General features: G+C 40.6%; 1 protein-coding gene across 6 annotated transcripts in view; it reads right to left on the bottom strand.

Moving 5' to 3' along the window:
* LOC129185423 (CUB and sushi domain-containing protein 3-like) overlaps positions 1-18,041 on the bottom strand; it is a 307,190-nt gene that overhangs the window by 170,101 nt on the left and 119,048 nt on the right. For all 6 annotated transcript variants that reach the window (XR_008572067.1, XM_054782498.1, XM_054782497.1 and 3 more), the window contains exons 20-26: positions 16,343-16,558; positions 15,068-15,256; positions 10,951-11,120; positions 6,783-6,939; positions 2,886-3,077; positions 1,098-1,224; positions 397-599 (exon numbers count right to left, since the gene is read on the bottom strand). Coding sequence is in view for 5 of the 6 variants with exons in the window: in XM_054782498.1 (XP_054638473.1) it covers positions 397-599; positions 1,098-1,224; positions 2,886-3,077; positions 6,783-6,939; positions 10,951-11,120; positions 15,068-15,256; positions 16,343-16,558 (1,254 nt within the window). In the remaining variant the exon portion in view is untranslated. The remainder of the gene's footprint in view (positions 1-396; positions 600-1,097; positions 1,225-2,885; positions 3,078-6,782; positions 6,940-10,950; positions 11,121-15,067; positions 15,257-16,342; positions 16,559-18,041) is intronic.

Below are 18,041 nucleotides of genomic sequence, written 5' to 3'. Positions count from 1 at the left end.
GAATTCCAGCCAACTCAAAGGGATTTGGATATTTGACATCATTTAAAATAAAATCATGCATGAATTAAAAAAATATTTATTCAAAAATGATATTAAAAAAAAACAGATCTAACTTTGTTCATGTACATGTAACATAATACAAAGTTCCTTATTTGCAGTTGATTTCTTGAAATTTGGATTTTACTGTAATGTGCCACACACCCGGGTTTTTACAAATTGTTTTTGTTTTTTTTAATTTCTAAAACAAAGAAATCTTTTGTTTTGTTTTCAAATAAAAAATATAAATGGACACAATTTGAAAATCCATGTTTTTTTCATTGAACAGTGACAATATGGTATTACATGTGGTGACCAGGTGCTTGTTTTTAACCTACTCATCTCCAAGACAATACTCACTGGAGAAGTCAATGGCAAAGCCAGACTTGGTGATGTAGAAGTCTGTTTCAAACTGAATGGTGACCACATTGAGAGTAGAGTGGATCCCCTCAGGCAGCAGTGAGCCGCTAACCTCCTTCAGAGACATTTCATTCTCTGGCGGACCATCCCACACCTTCAGGATATCATGGGATGCCTCTGTGTCGAAAGCAAGAAACTGGAGACTGCAAAAGTAGTGAAAGCAAGGTGGTTATATTGACTCCAGTTCTCTTGATTCATTTCAAAATTATTCGATTTAGTAATAGGATGTGGTCTCTATTGTAACCACTTATATTTGATTAGACTAGTCATTTGTGCTAGTGTTTTATCAAGGAAAAAAAAGTGTTGCTTCCCAAAAACTACTAACAGTTCCCGACATCGTGGAACAGTTCATTACAAGGGCCGACATGTTCTATCATTGTCTATCATTACTCTCACACAGATGCATCACTTGTCCAATCATTTGTTTTTGTATATATGTTTCTGTTCAACTATATCCCCCCCATCTTCATCATACAGACACAATAACCCAGATACACTTGTTACTTGTTGCTACCAAGACTTTTGGATACAGTTTGCATATACAGTGGAACCTTGGTTAGTGTCATGAATTGATTCCAGAAGGTCTTATTATTATAGCAGAAATGTCAAGATTTGCACAATGTAAAAGCAACCTGAGTTACCTGACAATATTCCCAGAGTTGACCTCAATGGTCCACGTGCACCTCAGGTTGTTGTCATACGGAAATGGATAACCAGGTGAAAGGATGCGCCCTGATGTTTTCCCCTTGAAACTGCCACCGCATTCCGCTGAATGAACACACACACACACAAACACATCAACTACATACGCTGAAAAAAAAAAATGTTTTTGTGATTACAAAGGACCAAACTAAATTATGTTTTTTTTCCTTTGCCACTCACGAAAAAAAATGGAATCTCAGTTTCTGCTAATGGTGCTTTAAATGAATGTTTTAAAAAAGTATGTGTTCTGGACAATATACGGATATATGGGGCTGGCTGGCCCTTGCATTACAGGGAGGAAGAACTATCTTTTCATCCAAACGATGGCATCGCCCTCATCATTGTAATCTTGCCATCTACAATGAAAGAACAAATGACACTTAATACAAGCATAGCATCTGATTATAAGTGTGGTTATAATGGTTATAATACGGGGGCGTCAAACTCGTTTTCACCGTGGGCCACATCCATTATGGTTGCCCCCGGAGGGCCGTAGCTTTGGCTGAAAGACGTTTCGCCTCCCATCCATGCAGGCTTCATCATTTCATGCTCAATGACTAAGTAGGTGTTAGGAAGGGAATATTTCCCCAGTCTGTTGTAGATAACAATATCCAGAATTCTGATTCTGATCTGAATGTGATCTGAATTTCAGATTCTGGATATTCCTATCTACGGCATTGTGGGAAAACGTTCCTAACAGCTCTAGTCTGAGGTAGTGGTGCAAGATCCAAGAATTTATTATACTGAGGCACACCCCTCCCAAGCAAGACTGATTTTATTCATTTGTGGTGCAAAACGACAGCCGCTAAGATAAAGTGGAGTGAAACCTCTGCCTCCCAACGACAGTCACCACACAACAACAACAACAACAACAAAACTCCAATTGCATTCAGTAGAAATGTTCTGTCATTATTTCCAGGCTTTCGTGGGCCACAAAAAAAAACAAAGTGGTGGGCCGAATCTGGCACCCGGCCCTTGAGTTTGGCTTTTGTGTTAAAATCACGTTCAACCAATATTGGGCAAAAAAGGTGTAACAATGCAGCATAAAGTAGTAAAAGTAGTAGTTATAATCCTATTCAAAATTCAACACATAACTATAAAAGCTTGCAATGAACGCTGCCCCTAATGATTACGGCATTATTTTTTATTTTATTTTTATTTTTTTTTTACTTACCAGTTACTTTGTTGTTGTTTTTTTTACTTGCTTACTGAGTTAAATAAACTAAGGGAAATGACACAATGCCATCTCTCATTTGCCACTGAGAAAGTGGCACACAGTGAAAATCTACTCATATTTACATTTTTTTTTTTCTAGAGAGCAATTGGCTTGACTTGAAAATACAGAAAGTACGTCATAACACCTGCAAGATGCACAATGCAGGTAACAGCTATATTCTTTGTTTTCTGCCACAGTGCTATTCTTTCTGAAAATGAAAGTGCAGTCTAGCTGTGCATGTCCTCAGCTCAGGATGACTGAAATACATACAAATATCTGATATTGCCTTATATAAAAACATGCTGATGGCTTGTGGGCAGCACCATCTAAACTGTATACCTAAGTAATAAGAAACAGAGCCACAGAGCAAGCAATTGCACAAGAACACAATTTTAAAAAACTATCATCATGGCAGGTATATGATATTGGAATGAATCTTTGTGTGTGTGTACAAATATGAATTGAAATAGAAAGAAAGGGAAACAAATATAAGTTGGGTAGAAAAGATTACCGATACAGGACGGCAGGCTGCTGTCCCATGCCCTTCTCTCTCCAGTCATGCACTTGAGTATGCCACTGCCGTGCAGAGTGTAACCTTGGTCACAACCATACGTAATTGCACTTCCAGCAAAGTGACCCTGGTCACTGACTTTAAAGCCGAATTGCGGCACCCCCGGCTCATCACAGTGGGATAGCTCAAAACCTGGAATGCAAAGCAGAAAGATGCACTTGACAGATTTTCTCATAACCAAGTCCACTCTCAAGCACGATTTTTCTTTTTTTTATCTTTGTTGTTAAAAGATATTGATTTCCATTTGAGAATTAATTTCCGGTGAGTGCTGGGCTCACATTCTGATTGTATTACTTGGCAGAAATTGATTATTCAACACAAAGTAGAATAAGATATTTGCAATTACAGGGGCAATTGATAGGAACATTTATTACTAGATGTACTTGTTCTACTTTGAGGTCATACAATACAGATAAAAATAAAATAAACCCAAACAGAAAATGTTGCAGAAAGTCTTTGAACTTGCCATGGCCTCTTCAGGTACTAAACCTAAGTGTTCTGCAAGGCAGCAGCGGTGGCCTCATATAAACCCAGCAGTGCTGATTTACAGTGTCTCCTTACCGCGAGGTCTTTGCCCATGCCAGATGTTATGGTAGTATTACAGGTGTCATGCCTGGCATAAATCTGCAGCAGTTACGGCTCACATTTAGAAAATTACATCGGCACTTTTGATAGAAGAGTCATGAAAACATGAACCAAGATTTCATGTTGGGAAGAAGATTTAAGCTGACCATATTAGCCCCTCTTTTCATACATCAGTCAAGCCTCTCCAATTTGAAAAGGGCCATTCATTCTGCTTGAAAAGACTGCACATACCTCCCAAGTAGTGCACGTTTTGTACACTGCTTTTTAACTTAAAAAATCTGACCTCAATCCTTACCCAAAGTATGCTCACTTGTAGGTCATTAAACCATCATTTCATGACAATTAATCATGAATATACACTAATATAAGTGACTGTTGTCGGATACTTTCAATGAGAACGTATCCTGAGGACAGCACATTCTATTCCAATGTTTTAATAATACAATTTGTAAGTATGTGCTGCCAATTCTGGTGGAATTAACACATTTTACAACCTACTTGGACATGAGACAAAAGGATTATTATTAATTAAAAAAAAACATAAAAATAGTGCTGTGTCATTTCTTTGAAGTAAATGATTACAAATAATTAGCTTCTAGACAATATAATTAAAAATAATTATAACATCAAATAAACATAAATATTTGTCAATTAAACTGTACTATAAATGTATTTTCTATAACATTCCAAACATGTTCTTCAGTAAAAATCACAGAATTTGCACATTTCCTGATCAAAAACCTAAGTTGAGGCTGCCGTGAGCATCTCTTCCTCCTGAGTGCACTCAGTTGGATCATAACGCTTGCCAGTTTCTGTTTGTCAGCATGTCAGCAATAATGTAATAATGCAGAAACATTTATCATACACCATGACTTTCTACAGCCTATGTTTTATGTCTTTAATGTAAGTGTGGCGCCATTATCGTTGCTAATCTGACAATAAAATACACAGAAATGTCACACGAGGAAGCAGTTGCAGTGCTCTCATCATCCTGTAGGGATGGGGGTGTGCGCGAGCTGGAATGTGCTTGTCACTTCCATTCCTCCATAGAAAGAAAAAGCAAGTCAAATGCATGAAAGATAATTTTATGCTGTGTTGAATGAAGAATGAGTGTCGCACGGTGGCCGAGTGTTTAGCATGTTGGCCACACAGTGAAGAGATCAGGAAGATTTGGGTTGGGCATCTCTGTGTGGAGTTTGCATGTTCTCCGTGTGTGTGTGTGGGTTTCCTCCCACATTCCAAAATCATGCATGTTAGGTAAATTGGCGACTCTAAATTGTCCATAGGTATGAATGTGAGAGTGAATGGTTGTTTGTCTATATGTGCCCTGTGATTGACTGGCGCCCAGTCCAGCATGTGCCCCGCCTCTAGCCCAAAGTCAGCTTTGATAGGCTCCGGCATACCCGCAACTGTTGTGAGAATAAGCGGCATAGAAAATGGATGGATGGATGAATGAATAATGAATTAATGCATTTGACTAGATGGAGGATTATATATCCAAACTCAATAGGAGGTGATCAGACTTTAGTATCAGCATCAGGGCCTTTCTTGGAGAAGGATAGGGCATGTGCTTCATATACAAAAGGGTAAGACCACAAAATGTTTTTCAGTTAATAAAAAAGTAAAAAATAAATTGGGCTAAGAAGTGTTTAAAAACATGTTTAACAATTGTTGTTATCCTTTAAATAAACAACCTATATTATTATATTAAAAAAAAAAAACCCTCCAAAGAGGTCTGTGCCTCACCAGCCATGACCCTCACCACCACACATCACCGGTGCACACACGCCATACAGCACACAGCACACATACTGTGCATCTTTGCACCGTGAACATCAGACCCAACAAATATTCCCATACAGTTAAGCAGGATTGCTGTACGTGTGAACAGTAAAAGAGGGAAAGAAAGCAGACTCTTGTTATGGATGTTAAAGGAGAAATCACTTAGATTCAAGAATGGAGAGGAAACACGTGCTCTATTCAAGGTTTAGTGGCGAAGGCTGAGAGTCAGTTAATATTACATTAATATCCGTGTTGGAACTGTTAGCGGTGTCCCGATACAACTTTTACACTTCCTATTTGATACCGATATTGTAGTCTTGAATATCAGCCGATACCGATATTGATCCGATATGAACACAAATCATACATACATGTACATTATTTTAACTTAGTTTGTAGCGTGTCATGTTAGAAAAAGCTTGATCAAGTGATATTACTCAGAGAATAATAGTGCATCAGTAGGTAGGAGAGCAACTCCCCCATTTACTTCTTTATGCATGTGGTGTATAGTTTCATCACAATGTGGTGACAACCAGGCATAATATAGCAAGTTCTGAGGTGCTCAGTGAAGCATTTAAACCCGCCATAACGCAGGCGCTCGCTCTTTTCTGTTATTGCTAATGACATTTTGCCGTCCCGTGGGAGTTTCTCGCGTGATGCCACTACATATGCGCGACGAGATGAATCGTATTAAACGTCCCTGGTTCTGTGCCACCACTTGAAACTTGTGCACTCCGCTGCATCGTCTTTTAACCGGTGATGTGCGGATCGATACCAATATATTGATACGTCCGATAACAGCTGTTCATGCTCCAAAATCAATTCTTCAAATCAAAATATCGATACTCTCAACACTTCAGTCATTTGCGGTAATGTTTGCCTGAAACCTTTGTCTGTTTAAAGTCACTCTTATAGTAGTTCTTAATAATACTTAATTTATTTGAATGGTTTGGTTATTTTAATTATTTTCTTTTATTATTGTTTAAAATACGATTTTCACATATTTTATATAATTTTTCTGTTCTTTTGTATTAGCCTGTCTATACTGGAAATCACCCCTCTACGGCAATATACCTCAGGGTTTAAAATAAATAAATACATTAATTATGAAATTATCAATTAATATAATTATTCATTTTATTAAATTTTTACATTAATTATTACATTAATGAAATGTCTTGTATTCTTTACATTGTGATATGAAATACACTACTTTTTAAATTGACCAGACACATTCGGTGAATTTAAACAAAGTATCAGTATCGGATCGGAAACAAAATCAGCGGTATTGCACGTCACTACTTTTTACTGCCACGTGGCTGTCATCACTCCTGCTCCTTGCCACTTTGGTAGCGCGGAGATTTGAGTCGCAGGCCAATATAACCCAATATCAATATTGGATTGGGACATCCCTAATAACTGGATGAAGCTTTTGCACCCTCACAGTTAAGGAAATGAACAGTGACTTACTACGGTATGCGAGGCGGAACCCAGATGCTGTCCCCTCCTGGTCAGAGTAGAATTCCAACCACATATTGTTGGAAGTGCTGGTCAGAGACAGACCTTGCATGGAAGTGCCAGTGTACGTGCTAAGAAGTGGGGCTGCACTGTCTCTACCATCATACACCTGATCAGAGACACAAGAAAAGAAGAATACAGTGATGGATGCAATGCATCACAGCTGAACCACAGACAACTACTTGCAGAATGATTATATTAAAAATTAACACTGAAGAGAAACCGCAACAATTAGGAGACTCTACTGGCATTGTATACAAGTTGTATGTGGTACTTGCACTGCAAATCCAATATCCTAAAGAAAACGTGATCGGATTCACGGGACCATAACTTCTCTGCTTTGATACTGTTAATCAGTAGAGGTGAATTAACAAGGCAGAAGTTGGCATGCATAATGTCTTGAACTTAAAAAAAAAAAAGAAAAAAAGTTTTGTTTTGTGAAGGTGTTCTGTGCAAGGTTAATGTTCTTTCCACTTAATTGGCTTTTATTCATTTCATCAAATGTTAAGCATGGACTATGATTATTTACCAAGTAGCCAATGTTCCTTAATTTGCAGTACACAAGTTCAATTAGAGGTTACATGCGATGAATCACGAAAGAAATATGAGGTGCAGTATTTTCTGTTCCCTAAATTGTTTTAAGCACACACATTTTCATGTTAATGCTTCTTGTTTTGAAATTAAATGTTTCAAATCTGCATTTTTGTTGAATTCCCAGTTGGTAATCTTCTGATATTACTTATTAGAAGCTAATAATCAGCTAAGAAAGACGCCACGGACACAGGTGCATGGCACCAGGCAAAGAGAGTGGGATGACATGCTCCACTGATCACACCGTTAGACATCTGCACTACAAAGAGTGAGCTCCAGCTGAGTTATTTGCATCGGTTATTTGCTACGACTTCTAAAGCAAAACAATTCCCCTATGCACAAAATTCCTTCAACAATTAAATGCCCCAAAACCTGGTTTTCATCCTTGCGAGTTATTTTGATGTGTCTGCATGTGTGTACGTCTGTGTGATGTCAGTGATGTGCAGTCAGGGGAGGCAGGGTTATAAATGTATTTTCTGTATGATTCCAGTCGTTTTTAAGAAAAAATGGCTGACTTTGAACATCTCCTGATCAAAATACAAGACAGAAAGCAGAGACGAGGCTCTCCCCTCAGCTTAGTGCGAGTGTACTGGATGGCGGACGGCCCATGCCCGTTTCTGTTCGTCAGTATGTCACCCATAGAATGTTGGTAGAAACATTTATTATACACAAAGCCTGTGTAATGTCTGTAATGTGAGTGTGACATCATTATTCTTGATAATCGGACAGCGACATACGCAGAAATGCCATGCGTACGTGTGCGTCAGCCGGAAAGTGCTCATCACTGGTAGTTTTTTTTAGTTTTGTTTTTTATAGCGGCACCAGCACTAGAGCTAGATTTAGCAGCAAGTGAAATGCATGAAATACATTTTATGCCGTGCTGAATCAAAGAATGGATTTGACTGCCAAAACGGAGGATGACATATCCAATAGAAAATGATCAGACTTTTACAACAAAGCTTTTTCCTAGAGAAGGGTAGGGAGTACTTCATATACAAATAAGAGGTAAGACCAGAAATGTTTTTCAGTTTATAATAAGTGACTTCGGTGACTTCAATCATGCTTCCCTGTCCTCTGCTCTTCCCACCTTCACCCAGTATGTCAGATGCCACACTAGAGACAATAAAACTTTGGACCTCCTGTATGCAAACATCAAGGATGCATACACCTCATCCCCCCTCCCCCCGCTGGGTCGTTCTGATCACAACCTCGTCCATCTCGTCACAGACTACACTCCAGTAGTGAATAGACAACCCCCTGTGAAGAGGCCTGTGAAGCAGTGGTCTGAGGAGAGCAGTGCTAAGCTAAGAGACTGCTTCCAGACAACAGACTGGGAAGCGCTCTGTAGTCCCCATGGCAGTGACGTTGACAGCATGACGCACTGCATCACAGACTATATAAACTTCTGTGTGGAGAACACTGTGCCCTCCAAGTTGGTGCGGTGTTTTCCCAACAACAAACCCTGGGTGACCTCCGAGATTAAGGCCCTGCTGAACAAGAAGAAGAGGGTCTTCAACTCGGGGGACAAGGAGGAGTTATGCAGAGTCCAGAGGGAACTCCGGCACAAGATCAGGAAGGGGAAGGACTGCTACAGGAGGAAACTGGAGAAGCGGCTGGAGGAGAATAATGCCAGGGAAGTCTGGAGAGGCCTGCAGACCATCACAGGCCATGGTAAAGGAGTGGGGAGAGACCAAGCCAGTGGGGACAAGATCTGGGCAGATGAACTCAATCTGTTTTTTAACAGATTTGAGTCTGCCCTCCCTCCCTCCCCTACCAACTCACCACTCTTCACCCCCACATCCCCATCCCAGCCATCCTCTACTCCCCTCTCCATAACTGATGATCAGGTGAGAAGTCAGTTGAGGAAGATCAAGGCAAGGAAGGCCCCGGGACCGGACGGCATCAGCCCCAGAATCCTCAAGGACTGTGCTGACCAGCTCTGTGGAGTTCTCAGGCACTTGTTCAACCTCAGCCTGAGCCTGGAGAAAGTCCCGGCCCTGTGGAAGACCTCCTGTGTGGTCCCGATCCCAAAGACACCACGTCCCAAGGAGCCTAACCACTTTAGGCCTGTTGCCTTGACCTCTCACCTGATGAAGACCATGGAGAGGATTATCCTGCAGCACCTGCGACCCCTGGTGGGCACTCAGCTGGACCCCCTGCAGTTTGCTTACCGGCCTCGGATCGGAGTGGACGACGCAGTGATCTACCTGCTGCACAGATCACTGCTACACCTGGAGGACAGCGGGAGCGCTGTGAGGGTCATGTTTTTTGACTTCTCCAGTGCCTTCAACACCATCCAGCCGGCACTACTCAGAGTGAAGATGGAGAGTGTGGGAGTAGACCAACACCTGACTGCATGGGTTATAGACTACCTCACCAACAGACCACAGTATGTGAGGCTCCGTCACTGTGTGTCTGACATGGTACTCTGCAGCACAGGTGCCCCTCAGGGTACGGTGCTCTCCCCTTTCCTCTTCACCCTCTACACCTCGGACTTCACACACAACTCCACACAGTGTCACATCCAGAAGTTCTCCGACGACACAGCCATCGTTGGTTGTGTTTCAGAGGGGAATGATCTGGAATACAGGACGGTCATCAGGGACTTTGTCAGCTGGAGTGAGCTTAACCAGCTGCAGCTCAACACCAGCAAGACAAAGGAGATGATCATTAACTTCCAGAGGAAAACATCTCACTTACACCGGTGAACATCCAGGGAGCGGACATAGAGTTGGTAGACAGCTACAAATTCCTGGGTGTTCACCTTAACAACAAGCTGGACTGGTCCGTCAACACCCACGCCCTCTACAAGAAGGGCCAGAGTCGCCTTCACCTGCTGAGGAGACTGAGGTCCTTTGGTGTGTGCAGGACTCTTTTACGGACCTTTTATGACTCTGTGGTGGCCTCAGCCATCTTCTATGCTGTGGGCTGCTGGAGAGGGGGCAGCACGGACAGGGACAGGAGCAGGATAAATAGACTGATCAGGCGAGCTAGCTCTGTCCTGGACGGTCCTCTGGACTCCGTGGAGGAAGTGGGGGAGAGAAGGATGTTGGCTAAGCTGACATCCATCATGAACAACACCTCTCACCCGCTACATGACACTGTTGTTTCCCTGAGCAGCTCCTTCAGCACCAGACTGTTACACCCACGGTGTAAGAAGGAGAGGTTCCGCAGGTCCTTCATACCGACCGCTGTCAGGCTCTACAACACCTGCACCACCTGAACCATTTTGTAGACACTATGCTTTCTTTACACTGTTCTCTTTACTTGTCTTGCTGCTGTAACAAGTAAATTTCCCCGCTGTGGGATAAATAAAGTACATACAATAAAAAATAAATAATTAAATGGGCCTAAGAAGTATTTGAAAGCGTTTTTAACCACAGTGAATTATTCTCTTCTTTTTCTTGTTAATTAGCAATAAAAAAAATCCAAAGGAGTCCGTACTTCACCAGCCATGAACCTCACCACGTCGCTGGTGTGTGTTATCCAGTTACACACAGAACAGAATTTGCCTGCCTCGTGCTTTTACCTTGAGGATGTCACCTTGTGCAAGTTGGAATGTGTTGGCAGTGATGTTGATTCCTTTGCCTCTCTGAACATGAATGCTGTACACACATTCGTGGCTGTTGTCATAGTCCAATGGATAGTTTGGCGACAAAAGAACTCCCTCATTTTTGGAGACTGTTGATCCACATTCCGCTGTGAGGAAAAAACAAAACAAAACAAAAAACAATAATTAGGCAAAAAATATATATTTTGTCAACTTGGTTGCCACTTTCAAATGATCACGGCTCCAGACTGCGACTAAATGGTCAAAAATTTGAGACACTGCAAGTCAATTTTTCATATAAAGTCATGGAAAAATTGATTAGACCACCATTTTAATGCCTGGTACAACTAAAGGTACATTTCTTTGGACAAATATAATGATAACAAATATAGGTCATAAGAGTTTAATTTAAGAGCTGATATCTAGCAAAGCCATGGTTTTCTTGATGATAATCAAAATCACTCAAGTTCTTACATGAATAGCTATAGCATTGTACTGCCGAAAAATGTAACTCTTATGAGCTATTTTTGTGTCATTGTTACATTTGTCCAAACAAAGGTACCTTTAGTTGTATCAGGCATTATAATAAACAAGAAACTGAAGAAATAAGGGTGGTGTAATCATTTTTTCGATGACTATTTTTGCATGTGCGACCAGATAATACGTGTCCCATACTGAGTTGACAAAGGACAGACACACTTTGACCCTTATTACCGTGAGAATGAAAAATAGTCTGTAAAATGTGGAGTCAATTGACGACAGCTGGTCACAGTGTAAGCCTATAGACACCAGCTCACCTTTCAGTCTCATTGCCGTTCGACTTTTCTGGCATCTTTGTTTACACACTTTGCCTAGCTGTCACTTTGCCTCACTGGCGGCAACTAGCTAGCTTGCTAGTTTTCCACCTAGCCTCTGGTCTTCTGACTCCAAATTTGACTATTTTTTTTTTTTTTTTTTTTTTTACTACAGTGACATTTTGTCTTTAAAACAAGCAAGCTGTGCAGTTAGTTCATTTTTGGCCCAGGGGGAAGCTACAAGTGGCTATCATGTTCATGGGGTACGTGCTAACTTACTTTTTTAAAGTGTCACTTAACAGCCTTTCTCTCTTGTTCTCATTCCAATAACGATGCATTGTCTTCAGTACATTAGTTGTGTGTCTATGTCAGGTGTAGGCAACCTTTTTGCATCAAAAGAGTCATTTTGCCTCTTCCTCCAGTAAAAAAAAAAAAAAAAATGAAATGTAGCCAGTCACATAAAACACAAACAGCTCACCTCTCCTTTTGTCAAAGTAGCTTTAATAGTGCTGAAAGGTGAATCCACCTGTGTTGAATGTATACTGTTTTATACTGTCCTGTTAAGCAGGACAAATCGTTTTTTATCATCTCTTCTGAAAGTTCTCCATCGCTCGGTTCGGCCCCGTCCAAGAACTGGTACCGGGGCGTGGCCCGGTGGTTGGGGATCCCTGTTTTAAATCAAAATACGTTTGGACTCAACATATGTTGATAATGATTACGATGAAGCTGTTAGGTGTGATGGCAGGTTGGTGGTTTCTGGTGAACGGTGAACGTTGAAGGACTAACACATTATTTTATAACGGTCGTAACATGACATGTTATGACTGTTGTAATCACATGACGTGATTTAACTGTAACATATGATGCCACCAAAAAGGCCTTCCAGAAGCTACGGACAGAAACAGGGTGTTTAGAGAAGACAGTTGTCATTTATTGTTCAAGTACTTATCAGTAATACAGTGAAACTGAGAGGAAGTGACAATATTTACTTTGCAAGGCAATTTCAGTGTGCGCCCCTATATTTTCTATTGGCGCTCCTAAAAGTTTAAGTTAGGGACCACTGTGCTCCTAGTAAAAAAAAGTTAGTCCGGAACCCTTGCTGATTTTAAATTCATTTGTAGACATGCTGTAGTTTTATAGTAAAAGCTGATTCCACAAGTGCATTCATTTTTTACTACTATTTACTATTATTATAGCACCATCACATTGTGAAAATGTAATTGTGATGCTATTCAACAGTCAGTGTAAAAACATTGACATAGTTTTAATTTCTTAAACCCACAACATACGTTTTCTTGCAATATGCCAAAGCAAATGGGTGGAGGATTACATGGCAAAATTAACCATTCTCACTGAAGACTTTAGAAAGGAAGTCAAATCAAATGTATGGCATGAAATGTTCTTTCATGCTACTTTGAAACCAAGCGTCCTTTTAACATACCACCATGAATATTTCAAAGTATGGAGCCAATTAAAAGAGGAACGAGCAGAAGAATCTTTCCACAGATATTTCTGCCATTGTGTACAGCGCTGATATGTAAAATTTATAAGTTCATTGCACCTCAGCACTTAACTGGTGAGCCAGGAATCAGACTTTGCAATCGCATTTCATGCAAAATAATTCACGGGGTGATGAGACAGCAAATGACAAAGCGCCTTTGTAATGAAATGTCACCACAGTATCTCAAGAGTCAGCTATTACTGAGATCGTATGTGGGGAGGCAAACGGGAGTGTATCTCTGGTGTAATGTATTAGACTTATTAGTAATTTGCCTTATTTATAGATAACTTAAAAGTCTAATTATGACTATACAGTAATCTTTCATTTATCACTGTAAATTGGTTCCAGACCCCACTGTGAATTTTTTCGCAAAGCAGGATTCCTTCTTCATAAATCAAAGATTTTTGTAGTTGGAGCATAGAAAACCTGTTTATGACCTTATAAATACGGGTTTTAACATTATTGAGCCCTCTAGACAGATATAACAAGAGTAAATAAGCCAATTAAAACATGAAAATACCCGTGCTTGCATGTGTTGCAATAAAATTTGTTCCCTAGGGGACCTGAAAGACAAGCAGACAGGAAGTGATGTCGGGGGTTCAGAGTTGAGCCGCAAAAGTAGCCCATGTTTTTATTAGAGATTTTTATTGGATATTATTGTGCCTGTTGTGAGGTAATTCAAGCCTGCAATAAAAGCATGTTGTTCCGGCAATCAAGTCTGGTCCTTGTGTGCCTTAGCGAACATTACAGTAACATTACTGACACCTAGTGACTAGCGTAGAATATTACTTATCAACACGTCTTTGAATGCGTCCCTTGAACCTTATACACTAGGTCCCCAACTTACGAACATCCGACTTGTGAACATTCGGAGATATGAACACAAGCCGACTGGTCTATATTTCATGTATTTTGCCTTGTAGTAACTCTATATTTATACTGCTACATGCTTGACCTGTAGAGGGCACTGTGACACTGCTAATGGGACCAACAGGTAGAGGAAGAAGGTGGGGAGGGCGTGCAAAGGAGAAATGCAAAGCTAAATTGCAGCTGTACGATGCAACCCGGACAGAGCGTGTGATTAAAGTTTATGAAGAGTTAATAGGCCTGCTTAATTCTACACCACCCGCAGAACACTACCTCTTTTAGAAGAGTCTAACGACGACGACCATTTGTCCTTTTTTCAATAACTCCTCCTCCTCCTCCTCCACCACAACGACGTATGCTCGATCACTCCTCTTCAAAGGTAAATAACATTTATCATTAAGTATTATTATATCATTTTTATTATTTTTTTTTCATTAATTATCCTTGTTTAATATTACTACTGCATCCAAACTCATATTTACATACATACTCATATATGTACATACTGTATGTATACACGTACATGTAGTACCTGTATGATTGGTAAATTACCTTTTGTTGGACTTACAAACAAATCGACTTGCGAACGGTCATCTGGAACCAATTGTGTTCATTAGTTGGGGACCTAGTGTATTCTGATTTTAGTTCATTTAGCCATTTTTATGCTTGAAAATGCTTAATTTAGGCAAAAATATAATATGTAACATCGGCTTAAATATGAATATTTTTTTACTAGCAATAGGCCGTATTCAACCACAAAAAGAGAGACTTATTAAGTTAAGGGTGAAGCCGCAAAATTTGAACCGCTATGTGGCAAAGGATGACTGTACTTCATTTGCAAGTCAAATACATATAAAGCTAACACTGGCAACCAGTTGAAACATTGCAATGTACGCATATAGGCAAACAGGAGAGGAAACAGAATGCAACGTACCCACACACCTTGGCAGAGGGGCGCTCCACATTCGGCGGCCACCTCCCAAGCAAACGATCTCCTTTGCCCCCTGCAGACGATAGCCAGTGTTGCAGTGGAACAATAGGTTGTCACCAATGCCAAACCTTGAGCCCGTGTGCCAGCCAAAGCGAGGTGTCCCAGGGTCCTGACAAGGCTCAAGATCATACTCTGGAAAGCATGACAATTATAAATCAGTTGCAACAAATCTAAGTTACTGCTTTTCTATATGCCTTTTGTTGTGACTTATACAACTGTGATGACTAATAATATAACCGATTACAGTGCGACATCAAGAACATTGAAGGCGTCCTTACAAAGCGTAAGAACACTGCTGCAGCATTCCTTTCACATTCTTTATCAAGTCATGATTATGTAGGCCGATTGATTTCAGCACATCAAAATGTTACCCCAGCGGGATGTGGCCTGACAACGTGGCACATTTTCAAAGGTCATGAAAGGTTAAAAATGAATTTTAATCAAGAAACCTATAGATGCTAATTGTAGAGCATGTAAGGACAAACACACACAGAACACACTCATTTTCACAAAGTAAATTTCATGAATATTCATAACCGCATAAGTTATTCTTCACTTCAGTGAACAGCAGGCAAACATTTAGCCAGAATGCTCGAGAAGCAGACCCTTTCTCTCTCGCTCTCACTCTTACCATATAGCTTTTTTTCTCTCCTCACGTTCTCTCCATCACTCAGCATCACCATCTGCCTGCTCTTCTCCCTCTCCATTTCACTCTACTTCTCCACCTCTCTGTACCTCTCCACTACTTGCTCTCTGCGTGGGGGGCCTATTATTTCTGTACCACCTCCACCCCATTCCCTCAGTCCTGAGGACAGTGACCCACATGGCATGCTTTGATGATTATTCCCATCACAGGCAGACAGCCTCAACCTGCATGACCTTGTCGTCTCTTAATTACCCTGCTCTGATCGGGGCCGCCTGAGGCACAGTCTACCTTAATCCTACTCCCTTTCTGACCGACAAATGAGTTCTCAAGTTACCTTCGGCATGCTTTACTAAGGCTTAGCATTTTTTATCTCATCATCGTAGGAGCTGTTGATTTTGATCTTTTTGTTTTCCACAACAACATAACTCCAAAACTCCACCAAATTATAACAATCTGCACTTACACCTCTTTTAAAATGTCACAAAAGTCAGCATTTTCTGTCAACCTACCAATGCGACCAACCATCCCCCTTCTAAGTCACCTTCAGACAGAATCCTCATGTGCCCTCATACCTGAGAAGGAGATGTTGAATCCCTGCAGAGATATAGAGAAGTCCGAAATGAAGCGCAGCTGTGCTTTGAAGTTGCCATACAGGCCCGCATTAACCGGCGTCGGCCTCTCTGAGCCGGTTAGTCGAGCCAGTGGCTGGGCGAAACTGCCATTTTCTGTTATCAGAAGATAGTCATGGTGATCCTCCAGGTGGAAGGAGTGGAAAGTGAACTGGACACCTTGAAGGAGAAAATAAAGTCCACTGTTATGTGTGTAAAAAAAAAAGCTACAGTACATGAACATTTTGACATGTTCATACAAACTCTTTTTAGAAATGCATTCAGTTTCCATTCTGAATTAAGTATACCAGTGGTTTCCACAATTTTCACACTCGCATACCCCTTCAGACATCTGAATGGGAGCCATGTATCCCCTACACCTGCACACTTAAAAAACATAAACCACGCAATGAGACATTTGATATATAATTACATATATTCTAACATTATATTAAAAAAGTGGCAAGTTAGTCTTCTGTTTGAATTTATGTTCACAAGCAGTGACAAGCTGTGGTAAGATGATCTGTATGCCCTTTTGGTTTGCAAGAACATGGAAATAATCAGTACAATGCAACTAATGTTACACGTAAATGTAATAATTATAAACAATTATGAAAACAAAGGCACATAACGTAAAGAAATCAATTAGGAAATTAATTCAATACAAGGCTTATTACTGAGCCAAATGGACAAATGAGCATATAGCATGAGATTATGATCAAAGACAAAATGCACATTATTAAAGCTCACCTCTGCGCATTTACGCAAAGCATTAACATTTGTGAACAAGGGTGAGGTGAAGAACAGAAAATACACGTCTGTCTGTGCAGCATCGGAGAAAGTTATGTACTGTACATAAGTCTCAATCTGCATCACACATGCTGTGTTCAAGGACGGCCGAAAAAGACACATTAGTGAAAGCATAAATTTACTCACATGTGCAAAAGTGGGGGCTTTCTAACATAGTCATCAGTCAACAAACAGGCCCATACAGCTCCAAAAACACACTAATTAGTCACAGCACCAGAAGTATTAACCCGAAAAATAGATGACTAGCCTCTCTCAGCGGTTGAAGACACCGGGTTTGCTGAATGCGCTCTCACTTGGAGCCCCACTGCATGATAACTGGAAGTCCTGCTAGAACGCCGTCAAACTATGTACTCTCACATCCAAACTCTACTTAAAGAAGGTGTCTTATCCTCTTTAACTTTTACGAGTGATACATGGTCTCTTGAAAAACTAAGTGAAATGTGTTTTTGTCTAAATGAAGGTGATTTTATGGTTCATGTTTTCATATCATATAGCTAATAGCAAGGGTGCAACCAGGAAGTCTGGGCTCTATGAAAAAAAAAATCACATTGGGCGTCCCCTCCTTTTATTTTTTTAATAATTACCTATTTTTGGGGGCGCCGGCAGTCAGTGGACCTTGGAATTGTTCTAACTTTTCCCGCATATACGGTATCACGGGCAACAGCACTCATCATAGATACATTTAAAAATGTAGACTTTATGTGATCAGTATCGGTATTGGCCAATTTCACTAATGGATGATTGGTATCGGAATCGGCAGCATAAAACTCTGATGGGAGCATCCCTAGTGATTATTCAAACCACATCTCTGCTCGTGCCCTAACAACTGCATCCTGAAAGGATCATATAGACG

The sequence above is a fragment of the Dunckerocampus dactyliophorus genome, chromosome 7 (assembly GCF_027744805.1).
Source record: "Dunckerocampus dactyliophorus isolate RoL2022-P2 chromosome 7, RoL_Ddac_1.1, whole genome shotgun sequence".
In the NCBI taxonomy this organism is placed as follows: domain Eukaryota; kingdom Metazoa; phylum Chordata; class Actinopteri; order Syngnathiformes; family Syngnathidae; genus Dunckerocampus; species Dunckerocampus dactyliophorus.
The sequence above is the reverse complement of the archived record's forward strand: the minus strand, read 5'-3'. Positions and strand labels throughout refer to the sequence as shown.